The sequence below is a fragment of the Mastigoproctus giganteus genome, chromosome 9, assembly GCF_048544385.1.
Source record: "Mastigoproctus giganteus isolate SK-2022 chromosome 9, ASM4854438v1, whole genome shotgun sequence".
In the NCBI taxonomy this organism is placed as follows: Eukaryota; Metazoa; Arthropoda; class Arachnida; order Uropygi; family Thelyphonidae; genus Mastigoproctus; species Mastigoproctus giganteus.
This window is the reverse complement of record NC_143583.1, coordinates 132,442,974-132,468,336: the sequence shown is the minus strand read 5'-3', so window position 1 is coordinate 132,468,336 and position 25,363 is coordinate 132,442,974. Positions and strand designations below refer to the sequence as shown.

General features: G+C 36.8%; 1 protein-coding gene across 2 annotated transcripts in view; it reads right to left on the bottom strand.

Moving 5' to 3' along the window:
• Positions 1–208: 208 nt before the first annotated feature.
• LOC150080741 (uncharacterized) overlaps positions 209–25,363 on the bottom strand; it is a 45,505-nt gene continuing 20,350 nt past the window's right edge. The window contains exons 2-8 of one of the 2 annotated variants that reach the window (XM_090381543.1): positions 13,257–13,320; positions 11,276–11,361; positions 9,820–9,912; positions 8,114–8,173; positions 2,436–2,519; positions 848–1,046; positions 209–422 (exon numbers count right to left, since the gene is read on the bottom strand). In XM_090381543.1, the coding sequence (XP_090237669.1) occupies positions 388–422; positions 848–1,046; positions 2,436–2,519; positions 8,114–8,173; positions 9,820–9,912; positions 11,276–11,361; positions 13,257–13,320 (621 nt within the window). In that variant the 3' untranslated portion in view covers positions 209–387. The remainder of the gene's footprint in view (positions 423–847; positions 1,047–2,435; positions 2,520–8,113; positions 8,174–9,819; positions 9,913–11,275; positions 11,362–13,256; positions 13,321–25,363) is intronic. The other variant, XM_090381544.1, reaches the window with a different exon arrangement.

Genomic DNA, 25,363 nt, shown 5'->3' with positions numbered 1-25,363 from the left:
GAGGAAAATGCAGAGATTCTAAATAATTCCTGCTTTGCTTGCTGAAGCAGAAAGTAGTGCATACAACAGGTAGCAGGTCTTCAGGATTGATGCACCATCCTCATCATTATCATCAACATCATTCAGCAGTTCGATGGATATGGGAGGCGATTTCCTGCAATAGATAAATGATGAGTATCACTGAATACACGCACAAAATGTGTCAAACATTTAAATTGTTTAATAGAATATTATTAGCATATCTCTCTCTTTCAGACTTGCCTGAATGTTGTATGCTGCAGACAGAAGGAACATGTAAAGAAAACACGCGGATCATATTCAGATTTTCAACTTTGACGCTCTGCGTCTCTTTCAGACCTATTTCATCTTTCTTGAAGTGGCGAACATCTAGTCGTTGGTTCGCAAATCTGGGCCTGGATCTTCTGGAATTAAAACAGTTTCCAATTATCACCACTGAAAGAACGATTATTATTTAATAGAACAGTAAACAGTTCTAAATTCAACTTCCATAAGTTAAGAAAAAAGACCAACCGCATTTAAAAAGTATCAGAAATATATAAAAATTGCTTTGGAGGATTTTGTTTTCATGCTTCTGATATTTGCAGGTATAAAACTGTTAATAATTTAAACTTTACACCATACTTATCACCTTGAATGTCTGGCATTTAAATATTTTTAAAGTTTTCAGGAGAAAGCTTGCAAAACGTATCTTTAATCGGAAAATATCCTTCACATTCCAACTTAATCGCAAGAACAAATACACATGTGGGTTGGTAACTTCCAATTATTCATATCGTATACTTCAAGTTAAACTTTTATAATTTTCAAATTTGCACTATTAACTTACCTACGAATGCTCCTTTGGAATTTGTCTTAATCAGTTCATGTTCATCATTTATCTGCGGGGATGGTTTTACCCCAGAGGTAAAAGTGGGAACAGTTAAATATTTATTACAATGACCCTCCTCACGAGTGGCACCGGAATCAGGATTCAAGGACGTCAGGACTTGGAACGAAGGCCAGTTAAACCGAGCAATTGGAGAATTCTAGTTAGATGAAAATACACCAATAAACTTATCAAAACTTACTTAAGAGATAATGCATTGAATAACAATTAATATTTCCTCAAAAGCACAGATTAATCTTATTATATTGTATAAATTCTGATTTTCTGTATGCCTGGGTATGGAAAAATCACGAAACAGCCTTTATTTTTACTAAATAACATTCTCAACTTTAACAAAACCGCCAGCCTATTAATCAATCCTTTCTGGTTTTTTCTCCTACCTTGACAAGTGAAATTAATTACCTCAAGAAGCATTTTAATAATCTAATCTTTCATTATTTCATTTATCACGTAGAATTACAACACAGCATGCAATTCTAGATTAGTGATTTATTTTTAGCCGTACCATAATGGCCTTTTATTTAGAACAGCAAATAAGAAATTTGGTTTTTTCTTCACATTCCAGCACGAAGCTTAATTAATTGGATAATAAATTACCTCATACTAAAAAATGTGTAGTGTAATGGCTGCATGAAACTCTTAAACCACAAGCATTAGCAGACTCACAAGGCCAACATTGCGTATGTATTAGAAGACTTCAATTATGAATCTGGAAGGTATAAATGGTCCCTTCGCATTCAGCTGGAGAAGTTAAATTATGTGGGACTGTTGTGTTTTATTGGCGAGAATATAATCACGCGCGACATCTTACGAAAACTATCAGACACGTCCAAAATAGAAACGTTTTTCTCACCAGCGGGCAGGTAGAAAAATGTAGAAGTAGCTATTCGCTGTAGTAGAGTTTTAGGAGCATCAGCGACTAAAGCCATATTGCTCCATATATACTGTCTGTAAATTGTGTGTGTTCTCTGGTCGATTTTCTATTTGCCGGACGTAAAATCCGAGGAAAAAACCATGCCGCCCTCGCCTGAGACCGACTAACTCGGCCACGTTTTGAAAACGGTCCATAAATATTCCTCATGTCATCGATGGGACTCGAACTCAATTCTTTTCCACCCGGTGAGGGGAGGACGGCGATCCTACCAACTGTGCTACCCACGAGGGCCGAAGTAGCTGAAGATTTTCATTAATGTGCAATATTGCCCGAAAAGTTTCAATTGAATTGAAATAGGACAGTTAAGGAGGAAAAAACTAAAAGAAAATTAGAAAAAAATTAGTTTTATTTCTTAATTCAACATAGTTTATTTCTTTTAACAGTCCTTCATTTTTTTAATTAAAATTTACCTAAAAAGATTGACAGTGACACGTGAGTGAACTTTTAATTTCTAATAATTAGGTCTACAAGTCAGATGAGATTGGTACTGTTAACAAGCTAACCTGAGAGATTTTTAGGACCACTTAATTTAGGGATATTCAGATTTCTAGGGTGGGCTAATTTAATGTAATAGCAAATATCATCTGAGCTTACCTCAACATGTATATAGTCTTCTGGTCTTCCTCTGCCGGCTACGTATTCTTGATATTGGGATATCACACAAAGTAAACAATAAACCTGAAAAGATTGAGGGCATTTCAAAAAAAGTTTCAAATGATACAGATAATTTTTATATTCCTACAATAACTTGAATAATTTGTTCTGCATTCAGAGAAGAGACTTTGGCGTTGTTAACAAGCTAACCTGAGAGATTGGCCTAAGTGTAACAGAGTTGTTGTTGTAGGGTTTCATATGTTACCTCTCGAACATGCTGCTGAAAAAAAGCAATCCTCCAATAAATACACAAAAGTCTTGCTAGTGTGTGAGTGAAGTTTGTTCCAACTATCAACCACCCGATGGCTAAAGGTAAATTTCCGCACATCCATTCTACAATTGTCCTTCCTCAATTTGAATTTATGTCCCCTCAGATGAGTAATCCGAGCAAGAGGAAGAATCCTATCAGGCCACACCTTGAGTACTGCATACAGGTCTGGAGGCCTCATTTTAGGGAGGATGCAGAGCTGCTGGAGCGAGTACAGAGAAGGGCAAAGAGATTGGTGAGTGGAACAAAGGGTTGTTGTTACCAGGAAAGGCATACGTTCTGCAAATTGCAGCGTCTGGAGACTAGGCATTCTACCCCTTAAATATGAATTATTTACCACCGGATATATTCTGAACATACGGAATGGAGAAATTAAAAATAAGATCGCGTAAATCCTTGACAAATAGTGGTCGGGGATCGCTGTGGCTTTGGATCCTGGAGTACCTGCGCTACTCTACCCCTGTAAATTCACTGTGCAAACAATACTAAGTGTAATTTTGAAATAAATATCTCCATGATGATACATTTTAGTTATGCTAGATGCTGTTCAAGATGGCCGCCTCCTTTCTCTGTGCACAATATTGAATATTTCCAAAGAGAGTTGGAATATACTGTATATATCTTTTTATGTTTGTTGTAGGTTTTAGGCGCTTCAGCAACTAAAGCCATATTGCGCCGTATATATATCATCTGTACATTGCATGTGTTCTCTGATCGATTTTCTGTTTTCTGGACTAAAAACCCGAGTTTCCGGGAGGAAAAACCACGCTACCCTTACCTGACACGGACTAACTCAGTCACGTTGCGAATAAAGGCCCATAAAAATTCTCACGTCATCGACGAGAATCGAACTTAGGTCGTTTCCACCCGGTGTTGGGAGGACGGCAATTCTACCAACCTATTTTTATTTGATTGGTTTTTGTGGACAAAGCATTACTTAATTAATCGATATCACCATTCTCTTTTATCATAATCACTAACACTTAGACTTAAAAATTATTTTTATTCTTCAAGGTAATTTTTAAAAATGAAATGTAATTACTAAATGCAATTTCTTCTGACATCTTTTCTTTTCTTCTAAGACAGCGCTTGTTCAGAAGGCACTGGTTTCTATAAAATGGATTCATTAATTGAAAGGAATCTTTCAAATATAACGGAAAAGTAATTTCCCTTATCTATATATACTAATAAATGGAAATGTCTGTGCAGATTGCTTAGACCGAAATGAAATGAATAGGCAGTCTCTGAGTCTCAATTTATTTTAAAAATAAATAAATAATTAAAACAGTCACAAAGAAACATAATGTCGTAATCATTCTTTTTCAGAGGAGTTTTGTGATGAAGGTTTTTGTTAAAATATGATTTTTTGCGTACTTACTTTTTTAAACCATTGTTATAATCTCAGAAAATCGGTTTTATTCTGAACCCGGATTTCCACATTAATACACAAGGCTTTTTTTTTTAATAAAAAAAGTACATATAAGCATGTGTCCGATTTTGAATGGTTTTGGAGCTCATAACATGCCAGCCGTACTTTCAGGATCGAATCAGGACCTGAACACAATGAAAAAAAGTTCGTATAAAGAGGTGTTCGATTCTGAACGGACACATATTTATATGAACTTTTTTTGCATTGAATATTCCACAGCCATTTTATAAATTTCAAACAGCCAGAGCTCTAAAACCATTCAAAATCGGACACATGCTTATATGTACTTTTTTTTATTGTTTCCAGGTCCTGAATCGATCCTGAAAGTACATCCCACATGTTATGAAACACCGTGTGTATCCAAAGTGCTTTAAAGGCAAAGGATAAAAAAGAAAAATTGTTCTGCCCATCTGTATATCCAACTCATCTGCCCATACGTGTTATGTCCATAAATTGCGTGTGTTCTCTGGTCAATCTGCTTGATTTTCTGGATAGAAAACCCTAGTTTCAGGAACAAATCCTTGCTATCTTATAACCACTGCACTACATACCCAGGCCAAGACAGAATAATCCATATCTATTATTACCACGCTTTGACGATTATGATAACCTCCAACAGAATGTCAAATCATAACTTTAACCCTAGCTTAGCCAATTCGTATACAAAGTACTCTGCGGTACTAACATTACCATAAACATACGCCAAGTTCTTTGCTTAGAGTCCGAATGACCTCTGCACACCAAGAGTTAAATTTCCTTAATACTATAGTTTGTATAATCGAATGTCAAGAGGAATGTAGCCATAAATACACTGGCAGCACGTATGGTCCATTCTATGCTAGAGCTAATTATCATCGACCCATCTGCAAAGGAAACTACTCACTAACGGAACTGACTTTGCATATTATATACTTTGGTCATTTGCCAGCGTGAATGAAACTCAAATCCCGGAAATCTGAGAAACATCAGCTATTCATATTTCAAAATAATTTCAAACTCGTTTAAACTGTTGTGTTCTAGTCGAACACGATCTGCATGGGACATGAAATGGAGATCATGTCATGTCGATCAGGCATTTCTTTACTAATCACATAACTATCTGAGGATTATATAGGAAAACGTGTTGGTTTGTTTTTTTAAATTTAAGCGTATCTGCAAGTAAAAAACCAAAATGTCCAAATTTCATGCATTAGTTTTTAAGAATTATTTTATTTCATTTTATTTTCGCGCATAAACAATTATACGAATTATGCATCGAAGATTAATTTTACTAATTAGGGTTTTCTGGAAAACAATAATAAAACTTCAGAGAGTCATTAATTATATGATCTTTGAGTCGAAAATTTTACACGCAGGAACATGGCTCCCATTCTTCTTGGACTAATATTATTAATGGAGTCCCTCGGGGTTCAGTGATGGGCCAATTATTGTTTTCAATATTTGTTGACGATATTGATTAAAGCATATCAAGTTTAATATCTAAGTCTGCTGATGATACATCTGTTGGCAGCGTGGTTAATGACAAGAATCAGGGCATACTTCTGAAACAAGATATAAAGCAATTAGGCACATAGCTGACCACTGGCACTTGAGGTTAAACGCTGATAGATGCATATGGGTAGCAGAAATCCATACCATTTGAGTAGTATCATACTAAAGAAACTGAAGAAAAAAGAAACCTAGGGATAACTGTACAGTCCGACATTAAGTTCTGTGATCAATGCAGACAAATGCCCCCTCGTGAGTAGCACAGTTGGTAGAATCGCCGTCCTCCCCCACACAGGGTGGAAAAGACTTGAGTTCGAGTCCCGTCGATGACGAGAGGAATTTTTAGAGGTCCTTTTCACAACGTGGCTGAGTTAGTCGGTCTCAGGACAGGATAGCATGTTTTTCTCCGAGGGAACCCAGGTTTTTCGTCCAGCAAACAGAAAATCGACCACAGAACACACGCAGTTTACAGACAGTATACACGGAGCAATATGCTCTTAGTCGCTGTTGTTCCTAAAACCCTAAAAAACAACAACTTGCAGACAGGCTGCTAGAACAGCTAATATGGTGCTATCATTTATATATAGGAATTCTACCAGAAGGGAGAAATAGGTGATTATTCCATTGTACATATAAGGAAACAGTTAGGTTGCATCTTGAGTACCTCATACAGATCTAGAAGACTTTTTGAGGGAGGATGTGGATATGTTTGAAAGGGTGCAGAGAAGGGCAACGAGATTAGTGAGGGAGAAAAGGATACTCTTGCAAAGAGACTTGAGTTCTGTGAATGCAGCAGCTGGAAAGTAGGCACCTGTTCTGAGAAACCCAATTGAAGTGTTGAAGGCTTTGAACAGATTATGTAAGCTAAACGTTGATGGCATCCTTACTCTTGCACTGTTCTTTTTTCCACTGTTCCACAGTCCAGGCCAGTCTTGGCGTTGGCGGCACCACTCCAGTGGAATATTTCGATTTGTTATAGAAAGTGGGATCTTTCATATTTTCGAAAGAAAAATTTTTCAGTAATTTACTGTACTCGTATTCTGTTCTATTCTTTTCTGACATACAATTCGCTTTAAATTCCTGCAGTCTCTTTTTCTTGGAGTACCGAATTTCTGCCGCATTTCTTCCAGAGCTACATTCTCCAGTCGATTTCCACTCATTGTATACTTTTGAGATAGTTTCTTTCGAGACACTAGTGATTCCTTTGTTTTTCTTTAGACATAACAGTGGGTTCGTTTGTTTTCTCACTTGTAGCTCTTTCTGAACGAGTTCCAACAATAATAGAATTTCTGAAAATAGAAAAGATTACCTGTCTTTCCCATAGCCGGATCGATTAAGTAGCCCAAGGAAAGAGTACAGTATTTATCTGATACCACGTGACAACTTACATTTGCATAGCATACATTTAATTATCTGTTGAGGCCAATTTCAAAATTTTCTAATATTTTGGCCAGTGAGTGTCAGCTGAGGAAGATGTACGTTACTGCGGTGCTCTTTTTCTTTTTTAAATTTCTTATTTTTTAAAAATCTCTTGATCTAACGAAACAATTATACATTTGGGGTTGTTTAGTGTTTAGTTAATTCTTTTCTTTGAGTTTCTTTCAAAATCTGCGTTGCATTGCAAAACGAATTTCGCTATATAACAATGTTTTCATATTCCTGTAATACAATGAAGTCTTTCCCAGTTTGGTTACAACAACGTTATTTAAATATTATTTTGCTAAAACATTTTGCTTTACCATAATCCGAATATAAAGTTAATCGGAGTACTCTGTAAAGAACTTCTCGTCTCAGATGAGAAGTGGTCAAGTCTATTATTTTGAATTATATTATTATTAATCAGCGGCTTCCTCTTAAAAATAACTTATATCCACCCGTGATCGAATGAATAAAGTACAGAGAAAAGTTGCAGGGAACTTGAACAATATTGCCCCAGTCAACACCCACATGAAATGTGATCATTAATCTCTGTCTTCGTGATAATATTTTATTTCACTCGAATCATCGTGGAAAAACCATTAAAGTGTTCCTGAAGGCAAGATCAGGCTCAAATGAGGTTGGTAATGGCTCGTGTTATTTAGTTTTTGTTAAAGTGCTGATAATTGTGACCGGGGTAAGTTCCAGTTCCATCAGAGAAATGAATTTCCATACACTGTACCATCACGAACCTAGTCGTGTAATGTGGCGAAAGGTAGATAAAAATTTCTAGAGTTGCTGCTAGTTGCGTCAATCTCCAGGCACGCGAAATCAATCAATACTACCTTAGTCATTAAACCCCCCGAATTTTAAAAATTACTTTAGTTTAAATTTAACCATACTGAGAATATCAATGCCATTTTAATTAATTTCCTTATCAAGACCTCACACATCATATTTGAACGACCTCGCGTGTAATTCGATTGAAAGAAAGAAGAAAATCGAAAATATACTTACATTCAAAGTGCAGATAGCAAAATCGGCGAGGAAGAGCAGTCCGAGTATTGGATTAGAATTCTTTAAAAGAGGACAGAAAATGAGATTTATTAACATTTGAATAAGAAAACCCATCAAAATATTATTAACATGATTGTACAGTTCTTTCTTTTCAGAGTTATTTAATAACAGTCTAAAAGCACTTTCAGCTTTAAGAGATCATCGAATTAAAAGAAAAATACTGTTGTCAACATGTAACACGTATTGCGCTGTTAGAAAAGTCATTTTTAAAGATTGCGCACACCAACCACATTACATATTTTCGTATGACCTCTAACACTGACTGGAGAAATGTTCATCTTTTATAATGGCGATAGATAGAAAGATAGCCATCTTAAGATGACATCAAGTAACCGCCCACACAAGAATGAAGCTATTTAGAAAGAGCGGTTATCGAAAGAAAAAGAAAATATTGAGTTCAACATTCGCTGTAATGGCAAAATTTCCAACGAGATATTGGATTTCCTTTAATGTGCATTGAGTGCTGCGTCAGTAAAGAGATGATGAATGGGGAATCTCTTCCTACTAACCCCAGAAATATTTCATCTCGCCATACCGCGACCTGATGAAGTAAACTACTTCGAGGATTTGAACTGAGCTTGTCAACAGTTACAAGAGCAAAGCTAACATTCCGTGTAATGAGTCGCTCGTGAGTTTTACGTTTGACTTCCGATAAATAGCGGTCGTTCGTAAAAAGAAATCCAGTGAATATTTTCCAGCAGTAGTTTTCCGGGTTAATTTGACATTCCCCTCCTCTTCCATTGGAAATGTATATTACCTAAAAGAGAAGTTTACATCCTTATTACAGACTCACGTCCTTATTACCTCCAGTCTCTGCGCTAACAACTTCCTTTTAACACTTCATATTTATGACCTCTTCGAAAAGCTCAGAATGGATTTTACTTGAGTCCAAAGGGGGAGGGGGGGAACTACGTGCTCAGATACATCAGTAACATTTACTTGGATTACAAGATCATAAAACTTGCTTGATGTCTCATCTTAGAAAGAGGTCGCTCACCTTTTGAGAACTCTTGCGAATATTTGAATTTTGAATTGCACCTTCTCTGACAATATCTTCAAATAAAATCTGATGACGTATCGGTGGTATCCAGATGCGAGGCGTTCCATACTTGGGTAATGCTAGCTATGAATATTATAACCACTGTGCCACTAGATGTCACGATAGTCGCCCAAGTTATGATTTTACACGGAAATTGCATTTTCGCCTCCCCCGGAGAAAGTAGTCATCATCCTGTTCCCAGAGGAGTCTAAGTGCTTTCATTGATTCTTTTGAGAAAGTTGAACTCAGTTGAATTTTCTGCTTACGAGCGAAACTTAGAAAACTTTCAACTGGAAGAAAAAGAGTGTGCAATAACGCAAAACATAACACTTCACGGGAAATTTAATACGAATTCAAGAAAAGGATTTCCAAATATCCTACTCAAAGAAGTGTTTATATTTATATCAATAATAAACAAGTATCAATTATTATTTTATCAATAGGCTTCTGTTGTATCGGAAGTTGATACAAGTCCATTTTTATGTTATAATCGCCGAGGTCATCCTTAGCAACGAGGCCATCCTTCGCGGTTCCACTCTTATTAGGAAGAATACGGACTATGATTGCTTTTTAAAGTTAGAACACACTGTTGTATTTAGGTACTTACCACATCTGATATGAGATAAAGGGAGAGGAAGACGTCTACGAGTGTTGTGGCGGAAAGAGATACGATCCATGGCATGAGTAATCGGGGATTGTCCTAAAATAAAATAAAAAAACAAACAGAAGAGCTTTAATTAATTGGAAGAGAGGAAGAACGGATATGACTGTAAAATTTTCAGCTGGTAATTGACAAATCTGAATAATCTGAGAGACACGTGTTTAAAGTTTACCCATAATATCTTTAATGGTACAATTCCTACAGGAAATAAGAGTAATAATAAGGGTATTCATTATGAATGCTACATTTACGAGAGCTGTTCAAAACTGGAGGAACAGCTGTTCAAAGCTGTTCGAAACAACTGTTATAAAGAAGCTTTATTTACAAAGTAATTTTCTGTCACCTGTAAAACTCAATCCTTAATCATGCAGAAGTTCTAATACCACCAGTAGCCTACCTAATTTTCGGAGTGGTGGGGGAGTGATCTGCTGCTCAAGGTATGTTTTGCGCTGTCAAAAGCGTTGCTCACTGAGTAGTTCCTTCATTTTGTGAAACAAATAAAAGTTCCACGGAGAATGGAGACGTGGTGCTCAAGAATTTCTCATTACCACAGTTGCAATAACGTCAACATTCCAACAACATAATACCTTGCGTTGTCGTGCATGATAATTGACCCCGTTTCAGGAAATGGCGAAACTTTCGTCGCCAGGCACAAATGTTTCTCCCAGGAGTTTAATACGAAGAATTTTCAATTATTTAGAATTGTTACCAAGGCAACTAATGCCATGAGATATATAATCTTAGTGAAGTGTGTGTTTTTTCTTGGTTCTATGTCGGGTTTACCTGTTTTGCTGGATGGAAAAAACGAGATTTTCCGGGGTACGGACCCATAAAACCTTCCCTTTGGTCGATTAATTTGTCCACGGAGTGAAAAAAAATTCTCCTTCCCCACGAAGGCACAAAGGAGTGGAAAGAGCAATTTTTTAACCACAAGGATGCATTTATTTATAGTATTAGTTTGTAGAATAGCATAGGATAGGATGACATCCATCCCTGGTTCTTGTCTGAATAAGTAGAACTTGAACGGTGCCATTCATCATGCTGCATTCTTCCTACAAACCATGGAAATATTGTTTTGCTTTTGGCACCCGTGCGACTTTAGTCTTTAGCCTTCAGTGTTGATCTTGCTTCATAGATAGCTCACAGCACCTACAGCACGCGCTTACATTTTTCCGTCTAGCGAAACAACCTTCCCATTGACGTACACTTAAGAAACTGCTACCGCTGTTCAACTATCCTCTCTCATGCCACAGGTAGTGCATGCCACGTGAATAGGACAGTGTTACCACTACTTTAACAACAGCCCTCGTATGCTGGTTTAATATACGGAAATTTTCTATAATTAAATAAGAATTAATTCTAGATTTTCTAGAATTAAATAATGTACGATGCACCTACTTACCGCACACAATCCCACAAGAAGAAGAGCCGAAGACATCACACATAGGCCTGAAAGAATTAAGGCTATGAGACCAAAGGCAAGGAGAACTGAAAGATAAGTGAAAACCAGTTATACGATTTTTATTATAAATCGCTGACATCATTATAGCTTCATAAGTAAAGTAATTTAGTGGATATCACAAACACGTGACTTGGACTTCTATAAAACAAGAATAATGTACGCGGACAAGCCTTGATACGAATAACACGCATTTTTGAAGAAACTTTGTTTCAGTTCGCAGGATTTAATAATCTTATACGAATTTCAGACAAGCCGCAGACCGAGTTTCATAATTTCTAATTCTACGCAGTGCCATTTATTAAACAGAATTAAATATACCGGAAGGAAGATTACTCGGGAGTGTAATTAATTAGTGACCGCAATGATTAATCCACACAGAGCGTCGACGTTGTGTTGGGGACAAACGTGTTGTCTTCATGCTCACGTGCTAAGGTGTAGCAGACGTAGGAAGCACGAGTGCATTAGTTAGACACAAACTGGTGATCCTCCTTGTTTAGGGAGATGCGCGAATGGGAGGATTGTCAAAAAGAACGATCGATGGTATTACGGTCGAATGCAAAGGGCGGAATCCTTTGATGACAGGACGAACAAGTAGAAGATTAAAACTTCAAACTTCCGGCATATTTCTCTTACTTAAAATTGCAAATGAAACGGCAAGATCGACAAAGTCTCAATGTTATGTTCACTGATCCCAGACGGATGGCCAAACTCTTGAGCACCATCTGATTACGAATTTCTAAAAGATGAGTGTGAGAGTGAAGTTAGCTAGAGCGGGATCATTTACTAATCTGACTGCTCGCTCTTGAATAGAGAGGTGGGTTAGAAAGGTTCCAGATAATCCTCCTCCCCTTGCGAATATTCTACTACTTTGGCTGTTTCTGCAGAACTTAGTTTGTCCAAGTAGAATGTACTGTGCTCTCATCAGCAAAGCTATGAATTTGATTTCCAGTCAATTGAAGAAGATACAGTGGTATGCAAAACTTAAGGACCAGTCAGATTTTCACCTGTAGCTTCTCATAGGAGTGGCCTGGATATGGGAAAAGCATACCAAAGGAACCTCGTGAGGTACAGAAATGATGAAGGAAACAACACCGACACAACAACAGAGGGACTTTATTCAAAAATGGGGACATAGCACTGTCAGCGCCATCTTCAGCTGGTGAACATTTTCTGGTGGGTGTGGACGTGCCGCTAGGCGTCTCCCCAGAGCGTCCCATATGTGTTCGATGGGATTTAGATCGATCGGGGAACGGGCAGGCCAATCCATACGAACAATGTCCTCACTTTCCAAAAGCATATCAACAGCTGCAGTGCGATGGGGTGTAGCGTTATCATCCATAAACACGAACTTGGGGCCAATGGCACCTCAGAACAGACGCACATGGGGAAGGATTACCTCAGTACAGTAGCGTGCACCAGTTACAGTATGGCCTTACAGTATCTGGAGCTGTGTACGTTCATCCAAGATAACGCCTCCCCAGACGAGACCACCTCGACCGCCATATCGATCCCCTTCAGTGATGTTTGCGGGGTGATACCGTGTGCCAACCTCTCGCCAGATTAGCTGACGTTCAGAATTGCTGCTGAGACTGAATCTACTCTCATCAGTAAAGAGTACCTTAAGTAAAGATTTTGTGGTTGTAATCTTTAGAAATAGCGTTGGTCCTTAAGTTTTGCACACCAATATATATAAGACAAAAAGAACGGGTAGAAAAACTTTTAAGATTCCAGCACCTTCTGAGAAGGATCAGGTTGCACAAGAAACAGTAGTAAAGATGGACAGACATTGCGGGTAAATTCAACAACGATCCAAAGCATAACTACCCTGTTCTAGACAGAGAAAAAGAAAGTCAACGAAAGCATTTAGTATACGCTCAGTATACAATACATATGTTATACTGTAAAATAATTGGTAGCTTACCTTTATTGTCAATAGCAACGTTCACATGGAAAGCAACGGCTGTAAAGGCAACGGTGTAAAATATCTACGGGAAAGAAAGATAGGAAAAAATTATTAGAACCAATGGAAGTTAGTATGATCATAATTCATTAACTAGGACAGTAAAATTTCCCGCTTAATAATAATAAAAGAAAATTATCAGTTCATTCCAACGATAGAAACCTTTTCTACTCATATCACTGTTCTTAAACAGTGAAATGAGTATAAAAGTGGAATGAACAGAAAGTAGAAATGAGTAGTGAGATGAAACTCAACACGGTTTCATCTAATGCATTCTGATCATCCTGTACATGAAAAAGGCGTATTGCTACAGCAAAACCTGGGCGTATTTCAGCATTCAATTAATTACCTAAATACAATTAAATAAAATACTTTAATTAAATGCATTCAATTAATTCAATTCAAAATTAATTACGTGTGCAGTGATAACGTAATGGCACGGCATCAGTTAACATTTCGAATTGGCCACACTTTGCAGTACACCACCACACCTCAAAACTTATTTTGGAAACAATTTTTGAAACCTCCTGTACACAACACTGCCAGAAATTCAGTGTGTAAGTTCAGAGTTGTAGCTGTTCTTTGTTGTATTTCTTGTATGTTCCTGGTTATCTTCTCTCATTATCTTAAATGCCCTGATTTAACTATCTTTTCAAATGTTGCGCAGAGTATAAATGTGAACAGTTTTGCATCTGAAGGGTATGAAAATGGACCGACAAACTGAAGAAAATGAAGGAGCATCTCATTATTATAAACGCACTTTCTTTCTAAATGAGCATACATAATGGCCCCTTCTTGCTCACACATGAAAAATAAATCTATCCTGGACTTTGAATCGCCTGTAAGAACAATTTTCTGAGGCGATACCGGGAGATTTTATTCCAAAAACTCCACCACCTCTTCAAAAATTGGACTAATCGATGTAAAACGAAGAACTCAATAAACAAGCAATCTTCCACGAGATTTTAAAGAATAACGACCCAAAATATTTTAATTTAGAAAGGAAAAGGACTTTTTATTGCTATTTGAAAAGACGGGTATTATGTATTAAAGACATGGAACTAAATAGAAAAGTCTTAATTAATTTTAAAACACGCGGATGTGCTATTTTACTTCTTTGTTATACTGTGCAACGTTGCATTACTTCAGATTAGCCAACTTCTTTCTGAAATGTGCTTTAAAAATTCCAGCAGTTCTCCGGTTTATTTCTTTGAAAGTTCTCCGGTTTATTTCTTTGAAAGACGAATTCGCTCTGGCGCTGCGTGTGGCATCCAACAGAAAAAGTTTAAGACCACTTTCAGAGGCTTATTCCTTATTCCATTGCAGACCCCATTGTCACAGTTGAAACAATTGCCCGCCTTAGAATAAAAGCATTAAAACAGAGTATTTTTTCAAGCGAGAGAACTCATCTCACGAACAGTCATGCTAGAGGGGCCGTTGCCATGGTAATCCCAGGTGAGTCCCGCTAACAAGGAACAAGATCCATTATTCTATGGAGGCATTCATCCATAGAATGATAATTAAGCCTTGCCACGATAATTTATTTAACTAATGGGTTTATCTGCACCTTTAAAAAAGAAAGGAAATTATCTCGTACGTAGCCAGCACACTGTAATGGGACTGTCATTTCAGTTGAATAATTTCGCTTGGGAAAGGAACAAAGCATTGCTAGAGTGTGATCCAGTTACAGGACAAGAGAATCAATTGATTTTAATGACTGATTATTGTCTTGCTGTGTTTTAAATCATTGGACATTAACAGAAGTCTGGTTCATTGACAGCATCGATAAGAGGAAACTGCTCTACTTTTACTTTATGGGAGAATCGGTCTAGGCCCTGTTCAGGTTGGAAGTGGCTGGCCAGCAATGGCCGGAAGAAGGAAATGATGTTAACTTCCTTACTGTATTGAACCGCCTCCATTGTGTTCACTTTAGTACCATAAAAAAGAAAATTTTCTAATTTATGCGCTTCGAAGGTTATGATCATTTAAAGGCAACATTTCGAATATTTCTAATAATTTCAACATTATTCATCTGAAGAAGATAAAACAAACGATGTTTGCAAAAACGGAATTTATTATAACATCTCATATTTTTGTGATATCCTTCAAACGAACTGACTAAGTCGTGTACTTTCGAATAAATACACTTCCCCAGTGGAGAGGACTATTGCTATTTATTCTCAGTTTTCTGTGCACCACCCAGACGGTGGCACCGTTTCGAGAATTATTGTTCCGTCATCGGTGGGCTGGTAGGCACCCAGAGTGTACAAGTAGGCAGCCTGGAAGTGAAATATTTCCACAATATAAAAGATAGAAAAGGTGTAGGAAATTAACTAAAGTCTTTAAGGCCAGCACTGCGAGAATTTACAAACACGTATTGCCTAAAAAAGCATCATTTGCATCATCTTAGTACTCGGTAAATTCACAAGGAACGCAAACAAAATTTTCACTAAATACAGAGAATAAATAGCAAATTATTCTCTGCTGGAGAAGTTATTTATTCGAAAGTGCATGATTAGGCAACTCATTGCGAAGGATTTCATAACATGAGATGCTGTAATAACGATGCCGATCTTGGAAACTTTGTTTGCGTTCCTTGTGAATTTACTGCGTATTAAAATGATGCTTTGACACTACCCAATTGGTGTTAGTAAATCCTTGCAGTAAAGCTCTTAAAGGCCGTAAACTGCTTTAATTATATTTCTATATAACCTTATTTAAGCACTTGTGCCAAATGGTGGACGAAAACATGGGTACTCTCAGCGGAGAAATCACAGTATAGTTGTTATAGGGTTGTAGGCGCATCAGCAACTTAGGCCATATTGCGCAGTATATAATATTCTTGTAAATTGCGTGTGTTCTGTGGTCCATTTGCTGTTTTCTGGACAAACAATTCGAGTTTCCGGAAGAAAAAAACAGTGCTATCCTTGCCTGAAATCAACAAACTCTACCACGTTGTGAAAAAGGCCTATAAAAATTCCTCCCATCATTGACAGGATTTGAACTCAGGTCTTTTCCACCCGGTGTGAGAAGGACGGTGATTATACCAACCGTGCTATCCACGAGGGCTCACGATAAAGTACCTGCAAAATTGCCATCACCTCCCGATAACTCATCATTTGCAAATTTCTTCACTGACAGATTTCAGTGGTGCAGAAAGTATATGAAGAAGCAATTGCTGAAGATTAACATAAGCTGCTTTGAACACATACAGAATGCCACATAAATTGTCTTGGTGTAGCAAAACCACACACAGCCCTCGCGGTTAGCATAGTGATTACTATCGCTCCTATGATACCATGTTGGAAAGGTCTGAGTTCGAATGCTATCTTGAGTGGAAGAACTTTTATCAGCTTTTCTCACAACTTGGCCGAGTTAGCCGATCTTTCATTAATATGTTTCACTTGTAGATTAGGAACTAAATTGTCACATGCCATAAATGGAATCCAATGTAAACTCTCATAAAAACCGCTTAAGGTTCTAAATTGCATATCAATATGAAAGAATTAATGGGTAAGCAATTTAAATCAGAGGTTTGTCAGATTTTTTTATTCGAGCCACCCTTTGAGGTGAACAGAAATATTCAAACTGCATTATTGTTTTGGTTTTGGCCTTTTATTAGTACGAGTATGGCAAGAATGGGTAGCTGTAACTTTTCACATCAAGATTTATCTCTATATGAAATGAGAGCAAATAAGAATTACACTTCATTTATTTTGCATCACCTCTTTAGAATGATGTGCAGAATTTAATGTCCTGTTAGAGTTCTACGGATTTCCAGTGGAATGTAATTAGCACGTAGCATGCTGCGGAAAATTCACTGTTGAACAGAAATGAAAACAAGCTTACAAAATAGGAATTTTAACAATCCTCCATTCTGTTTGCTTTCTGTTCATTTCTGATTCTATGCACGCACATCATAGGACTTTCACTCTGGTAATAAGCCCCATAGGGCACGAAAACCGAATGGTAGCTAGTAATATAGGCAGTCAGAAAACAGGTAGGGTTAACGCTTCTTTTTATGAAATTTAATTTCCATATATAAACACATTTCCATGTCTCCTCTCTTTTCAAGATTTTAAAGGATATTCAGATGCTAAGTAATATTCTTTGAAACTGTTATTATTTTGCAGAGCAGTCGCATAAATAATAGCCTAGAACAAAGAAGAAAATCAATTGAAGATATTCTAAAATAACAAACGTAAATTATTATTCGCTTATTTTAAGCTTAAGAAATTCATTAGTCAGGATCTTTCAAAAATATCAATTTAATCTTCGCCAGACGGAATGGCTATAAAAACGAAAAGAGCAAAACTAAATCTGAAGTTAAAAATTCTCCAGATTGACACTTTGAACCTTCGAAAATACTTCTTTCATTTTTGTATAATGAAAGAAGAATTTTCGCAATAATACGAGACTATTAAAAAATTGTGCATAATATAGTTGATAGGAAGCATGTATGATTAAAAATAATTTATACAGTAAACGTCTGGAATTAACCACGCGAAAATTTTGTTACATAATAAGCCAAGCTAGTTTTACCGCGTACAAAAACTAATAACAAAAATTCCTCACGAATCTTTAAACTCCATGTTTCATGGACGTTTACCCTCTTTGGTTTTCGCTCGGACAGCGCCAATGTCTAGACATCGTTATGAACTATTTTAATAATGTCTACATTGCCTTTGGTAAACAATTAGTGAACAGAATAGGTTCGCCATGATAAATTTAAGGAATTCACTGTCAAAAAATATCAACCATGAATTTTTAAATTCAAAATAATCCTCCAAGAATACAACAGCACCGTCATGCTCAACTGCTCTACAGAGAAGCCAGTTTTAAAGGGATAATAATATACCTGTGTACATGTTAGCTCTTTTAGAAAAGTTTGGGGAAAAATAAAATTGGAAAAATAGGAATCCACCAATTATTATTTATTTTTTTTATATACATATCGCAGATGCTATCCAATATGTACGTATATAACGGCCGTATTTTTCAAACTTACCATCACTATTCACATCTCAAGCAAAAGTTTTAAGTATGATGTCAGACCTTCCTTTTTACTTCTAAAACATCATCAGTGGATTCATTTAAAATCTTTTCTTTTATTAAATTGTTAAATTGTTTTATTTTTAAAATAAAATGAATGTTAAATTCATTTTATTTTAAAAATAAAATGAATTTCCATAACATTTAATCAGTACCGAAAATTGTCTCTAACGAGAACAAAAAGTGTGAGAAATATAAATTAATAACATTTTTAGTGAAAATTGTATTCTCACTCTCGACAAAAAAATGAACTGGTCTGTTGCTAAGATAATACTTACATGATACACTTTAGTAGCGGGGGCTGCTCCTAAGCAGTTAAGACACGACACGATAGGTCGTTAGCACAAGGAAAAAAATAGATATTCTGTGGGAAAAGTAGGTCCCCCGTATCGATCTTTGCAAGGCTGTCCAACAAAGTTTGCTTCCATAATCCATTTATCTCACACGCTCTGGTTAGATTAATGGAGTTAAAAGATGGAAAGCAAGTGCTGTCATTACCTACCACCAAGTGTGAGAATTAATTGCAAAGTGTGTCCGCCACATCACAGCATTGCTTCACCTTTAGTCTTTTAGGAATATTATGGTTCTTGGTTACTATAGGAACTATCAGACAGAAATGATTTAAACCTCTGACGTACTATTAGGAAATACGTGATTCCATAAAACTGCAAAAATGCAAAATAATCCCGGAATTCTTTCTTTAGATTAAAGATTTGGTAAAGTTCTGTTGCAGATGGCTCTGGGAGAATAAAAGGTTGCGTTCATTAGGATGCAAACTGAGTATCCATAAATTTTGCATAATTGAAACCTATATATGCAAATCATCTGTCGTTAAATACCTCACGCAACGATGACAGCGAAGTCATCGAGATTGTATATGGTATAGTCCTTTCACAGCAATCCTTCCTAAAATGTGGTTTCCAAATTAATATACAATACTCCAATAAATATTTTCTAATTATTATTGATACAACAGCATATGCACCTGTTTGTCTCTGCTCAAATAGTTCCATATATCACTGACAGAACTGCATTTGCTGTCCTGCTAGCCTATGCGCACTGCTGGAAGAACTTCAAAAAATTACATTGTTCTTAAATCTTTTTCATAGAATAAATTAATAAAATTTGCTGTTTATACTATTGCACGACACAGGATCAGAGACGTTTGCAATTATGGCGATTTACAAGGATTTTGTAGGGTCTTATGGCATCAAACTAGCATGAATAATTCTAAAAACATACATTTTAATTGCGAGTACACAATTATATATTTCGTTTGTGGTTAGTTGGGTTTTGTAGGGTATAGAGGCATCAGGAACTTAGGCTATTGCGCCGTTTGTAATATGTCTGTAAATTACACATGTTCTGTGGTCAATTTGCTGCTTGCTTGGCGAAAATCACGAGTTTCTGGGAGAAAAAACTATGCTACCCTCGCCCGAGACTATATTAAGTATACAGCAACTAATTTAACTGCATGGTCCAGTTTGGTGGTTGAAAAATGACAGGACCTTAACTGTTCAAATGACAGGAAAGAAATTGCTATTTTTCGACAGTCTGAATAACTTTTAAAGATCCTGTTGATGCCGCACACTAGTTACTGTTGGTGTGCACCCTGTCCATCTTTGTGTCATCTCAAGAATACACAAATACCTGTAATATCTTCATTAATGTCGCTGATGAATATCATGAATTTCGTTCCACCGAACCGCGAAGATCAACAGATAATTGAATAATCGTAACTACATTTTTTTCTACCATTTAATCATGCTTTTATCGATTGTAGTAACTATTCTGCAATGCTTTGTTCCTCCAGTTTACCCAAAAGCCATTCCCGTGAGACTATCGAAAATCCAAAATCTCAATAAACGATGCCAGATATATCCTTTTAATCAGATTCTTTTGTATAACTTGGTCGTAGTTTATTCGATTTGTCAGATGTGACTTTTCATTAACAAAACCATTTTGAGATTCCTTCATTATTCCCTTTCGGCACAATCAACTCAGAATCATATCCTAACTAATCTCTAACTTTCCCGAGATCAGAATATTACAAATCTCTAATCTGTGAAGTCATCACCTGAGTTCAAGATGCCTCGTAACCATGTATTTGATAACCTGTTTTTCTCCTCCCAAAATATAAACTGTTAAGAGTTCTTAACTACTCACTGTTAACTAGTGTTTAGTTGTAGCCTTTCATTATAGGGAAGTCAAAGTCGCAAACTCTTCTGAGAAAAGGTCCAAGTCGCAGAGACGCATACGCCAGTATGAGTTTCTGCACTTGGACCGGTTTCTCAGAATGAAAGAACCTCTCAGGGGTTGGATTTTGAGAACAAACAGAATATCTTTCAATAGAACAGTCCCTTACAAAGTGTCGATAAAAATTGCCCTTAGATTATTTCCAGTTACCATGAGTATGAGAAAAGATTATACAGATTTGGAAGGTGAGTATACTGAGGGGATGTAATCAATAAATAGCAGATGATAAATTGTATTTGCCTTCGTCACTGCTAGTCCTCAATCCTCGTAGTTCACCCTTTTCCTACCAATGTACACGGGAGCAAATAATTTCGTCGGAGAGAGACTTGTATGAACGTTTTTCTATACCTTGTCTATAGACATGACATGACATGTGCAGCGTCTTATGTAGGGCGGCACCCGAACCTCAGTTCAACTCCGCCAATATACCTTGGCCGTATTAGTCTATCTCGAGCGAAGGTGTCATGGTTGAGTAAAAAAATACGCCGGATATTTGGGTTTTTTATTCCATAAAACAGGAACGTCAACCACAGAATAAACACAATTTACAGACACGATATATTGACGCTGATGTCCCTTGGCTTTAGCTGCTTGGCACTCACAAAGAACAGTGACAAAGATGTAAAGATATGCAAACAAAAACGAGGAAAATAAATAAAAATGCGATAAGGTAGGAATGTATCGAAGTAAAAAGAGAAAAATACATATTTTCGGCCATCAATGCAGAGAATGTATGTTAAAAGGTATTAAAAACAAAAACAAATCGCAAAAGGAAAGCTATCAACATAATTTTCTCTTTCTCTCTCTATTCTTTCTCTCCCTCCTCCCCCTCTCTAAGGGGAGCAAAGTATTTCACAACTTTCAAACAAGTCCGACTATGAGATTAACTCATTTAAGTGCAGCAACTTTTCTTCAAAATCTAATTTGCATCTCTAGCACGTATGCTTTTTTTTTCTGGAACTGTAAAGTGCTCGTTTTTTTCTTGTTTCTTGTATACTAAAGAATAAACAATTGCGCTGCCATCGGTGCTAAAGATGGAGCGAAGTGAGTCGTTTAGAAAACCCTAACGAGGGAACAATCTGACAGGGAAGGAGGATTTACTGAAGGGAGGGCGATGCAATAAACTGGGGGAAATAAAACTCACTACGCTGCGCAAAAGCGCACCACTCCATCAGTCTGAGTACCAATGACAAATACAACGTCATAACGTCTTCTCAGTCACGTGATTCTCTGTTGATAAAGATAATATGAAAGATTGATCAGCTTTCCGTATGCGGCATTTTGCCTCTGTCCATCTACTTATCCGTATCTATCTTTCACTCTCTTGGTGTACTTAACTGTCTGCTATCCACTTCTCTGACCGTTGCTTGTTTTTCTCTTTTCACTTACCAAGAAATGAGAAAATTCTTTTTCTTCCAATTTGAGGAAAGGTCTCCTGGGATAGGCCAGTAAAGCATTAAATCTCTAAATGCTTCTGAAGAAGAACTGGGCCACTTTTAGACAGTGTATTCATTGGATTACCTGGGATGACGATTTCATTCATTCGATTTATTTTGTATTAAGTACATAACACGAAGTCTATTTTCTATTCTGAAAGAAAGAATAAGGCAAATACACTCTCTTTGATTCAATATACAGGGCGTCTCCAAAGTCGACACTCATGGAAAAATATAAAATACTTTCTTAAAGTTAAATAAACACATTTCTAGAGTGTAGTTTAGCTAAAAATACACAATTTGCTCTCAAATCATTTATTATTCAAACTGCATGAATTCTGGTACGAATATTTTATGAATATGAGAGAACATAAGAAGGAAGGACTGATCCTATACAGTGCATTCCGATTCATTTTTCACTTCAGCTTCACGATACTGGTTGCCATTGGACACGGGATACCTAGAATCTGTGGTAACTACATATTACAGGTATTTCCATACGAGAAAACCAAGGGGAATTCTTAAAGTTAAAGAAATAAATAATTTGTTTAATTTGAATGTAATATATTATCTTTCCCTATGGGTGAAGACTTCTTGAACACCTCCTTTACGATCACCATATTAAAATTTATGATTTTATTACAGAATATGGTGGACTTTTCAAACGAGTTACACAATTCTTTTTCTTCAGGTCATACTCATTAATATTAGTAAGGCCTTCATAAGACTTCGGTTGTGCAAACTGAAGCGTCTGGAAACTAGGCACTTGCAAACAGAACTGAATGAGGTGTTTAAGGCTTTGAATAGGTTGAGTAAGATAAACGTTGAGGGCATCCTTCCTCTTGATTAGATAATGCACATAAGGAGGCATAAATTTAAACTGGTTGCGTGGTAGATGTACGGAAATTTGCTTTCGACCAGAGGGTAGTTGATTGGTGGAACAAACTTCCATCTGGTGTTGTGGAAGTAGTTCGAATAAATTTCAGACAGAATTAGACAAACCATTACAGGGAATGGACAGGTTATATGGGAAGTATTTGTTTTTTGACTAATGCTGTGTAAGCTTGCTTTTTTGCATCATTTTACACTACCAATCAATACTAATTGCAATGACACAAAAAAGACCATATCTGTATCAACCAAAAAATAATAAATAAATAAAATAAAATAATAATAAAATCAAGCAAAATAGTCAAGCTATTTCCATTACTGAAAGGTAACCACTCAACCCAATTCTGCTTTGAATTTAGCCAGACTCACTGTCTCCTGCCGCATTATTAGAGGCAACATATTCTCGCATTCGACCACCTACAGCTCATAGGTGAACTTGGTGAAATCTAGTCTTCTATTATTCCCTAAGATTTCATATGTGTGCCCTCTGGTTCTAGGAACAGACTTTTCTCGTTCATTTTAGATGTCTCGTTCATCTTAGATGTCTAGTTGCCAAACTTTTCAATCCACACCTTCATATAAACATTCCTTTGCACTATTATCAAACTGGTTCCATTTCTCTGAATCCTCTCCAGAAGTTCTATGACATTTTTAAGGTGCGATCTCCAGAACTGAATACAACATTCCAAATGCGATTCAACCATCGTCTTGTATAGAGAGATAATGACGTCCTATAAATAATGAAGAGCATCATGTGTCTAGCCACTTATTTAGAGCGCATGAAAAATTTCATGTAGATTGAACCATACCACCTGAGTGGTTTCCTCTTGAATCACTTTTAGCTCCTTTCCCCTTACCTTATACGTGACTCCAGGATTTTTTTTTTTCTCCAAATGCATAATGTTATATTCAGAAGCATTAAAATTTAGTTGCCATTTTCGGATCATAATGTAATCAATCCAAGTCTTTTTGAAGCATTATGACTCGGCTCGAGTTATTAATCAACCTTCCCACCTTCAAACTTTGACAGCTTACCTTGGATACCCACGTAAATATCATTTACGAAAATTAGAAATAAGAGTACACCCAATACAGAGCCCTGAGGGACCCCACGTGTTACACAGGTCTACCCTGAAGACTGACTTTTATGATAAAACGCTTTACTGAAGTCTAGGTATATAATTTCAAAATTTTTACCTGCATCCAACTGTTTAATGACTTAATCATAGTAATTTATCAAATTGCTCAGGCATGATCTCTCCTTAATGAACCCATGCTGAGATCAATTCAAGATACCATTCTTGGTGAGACGGTTCAAAATCGCATCCATAACAACAAACTCCATAATCTTCCTCATCACAGAGGTCAACTCACTAGCCTATAGTTATTTAGCCAGTGAGTTATATACTGGTAGTTCTATTGGCCTTTTTGCTCAATAAACTCTTAACTCAAATAAACTCTTAACCTCACTGTCATCCATTTTGTAATCTTATGTTTACGGAACTTGACCACTGGTACGAATAAGTTTGTCGCTTCATGAATAAATCCCTTGAATATTTCCAGTAGCATATTTGTATCCAAAACCATACAGTAAATGTAAACGTCTCCTCAGTTAATCGAGCTCAAGAAAGATATCATTCCCTTATATAGTCTCTTCTCTTGAATTTGAAACTCTAGCATTTATGTTTGATTAACAGGTTCCTTTAGATACAACCCATTATATGGTATTGTACTGACTGGCTGCTATTGGTTCTCCCACTGGCAAATTTTTGATACAGTTAGGCTTCTTAGAGGTTAGGTTTTTATAGTTTAGGTGGTTTTTAACTCTTTATTTAACCTTATATTTAACCCTTTTAACGCATCAACAACTTTGGCCATATTACGCCGTATATAATATGCTGTAAACTGTGTGCCCTGTGGTGGATTCGCTGGTTGCTAGCCCAAAACCCGAGTTTCCGGGAAAGAAAACCTGCTACCCTCGACCGACTAACTCAGCCATATTGTGAAATGGCCATAAAAATTCCTTGTGTAATTAATGAGATTCTCACCAGAGCCTTTTCCACACGGTGTGGGAAGGACGGTGATTACAACTACTGTGCTACCGCACAGATCGACCTCACATGTATTACTATATCCCTTACTAGAACCATTAGGAGCTGATAAACTGTTACATCGTCAATTTTTGCACCCATTAGACTCTGTTTCTATGCCATTTGTCTTTCTTAGAGAATATATTCAAATGAGTCCCTGTTTATAACTACTATCTGTGGAATCAAAGCATTCTGTACAGGATCTATTTGTGGGGCTGAATTTGGAAGTACACCGCCCGACATAACATCAGACAATTGAATCTCTGACGAGTCCCCAGAATAAATTTTCTCCAGGGCATCCACTGACTTTCTCAGAGACTCAATCACACCTAACTGTATGTCG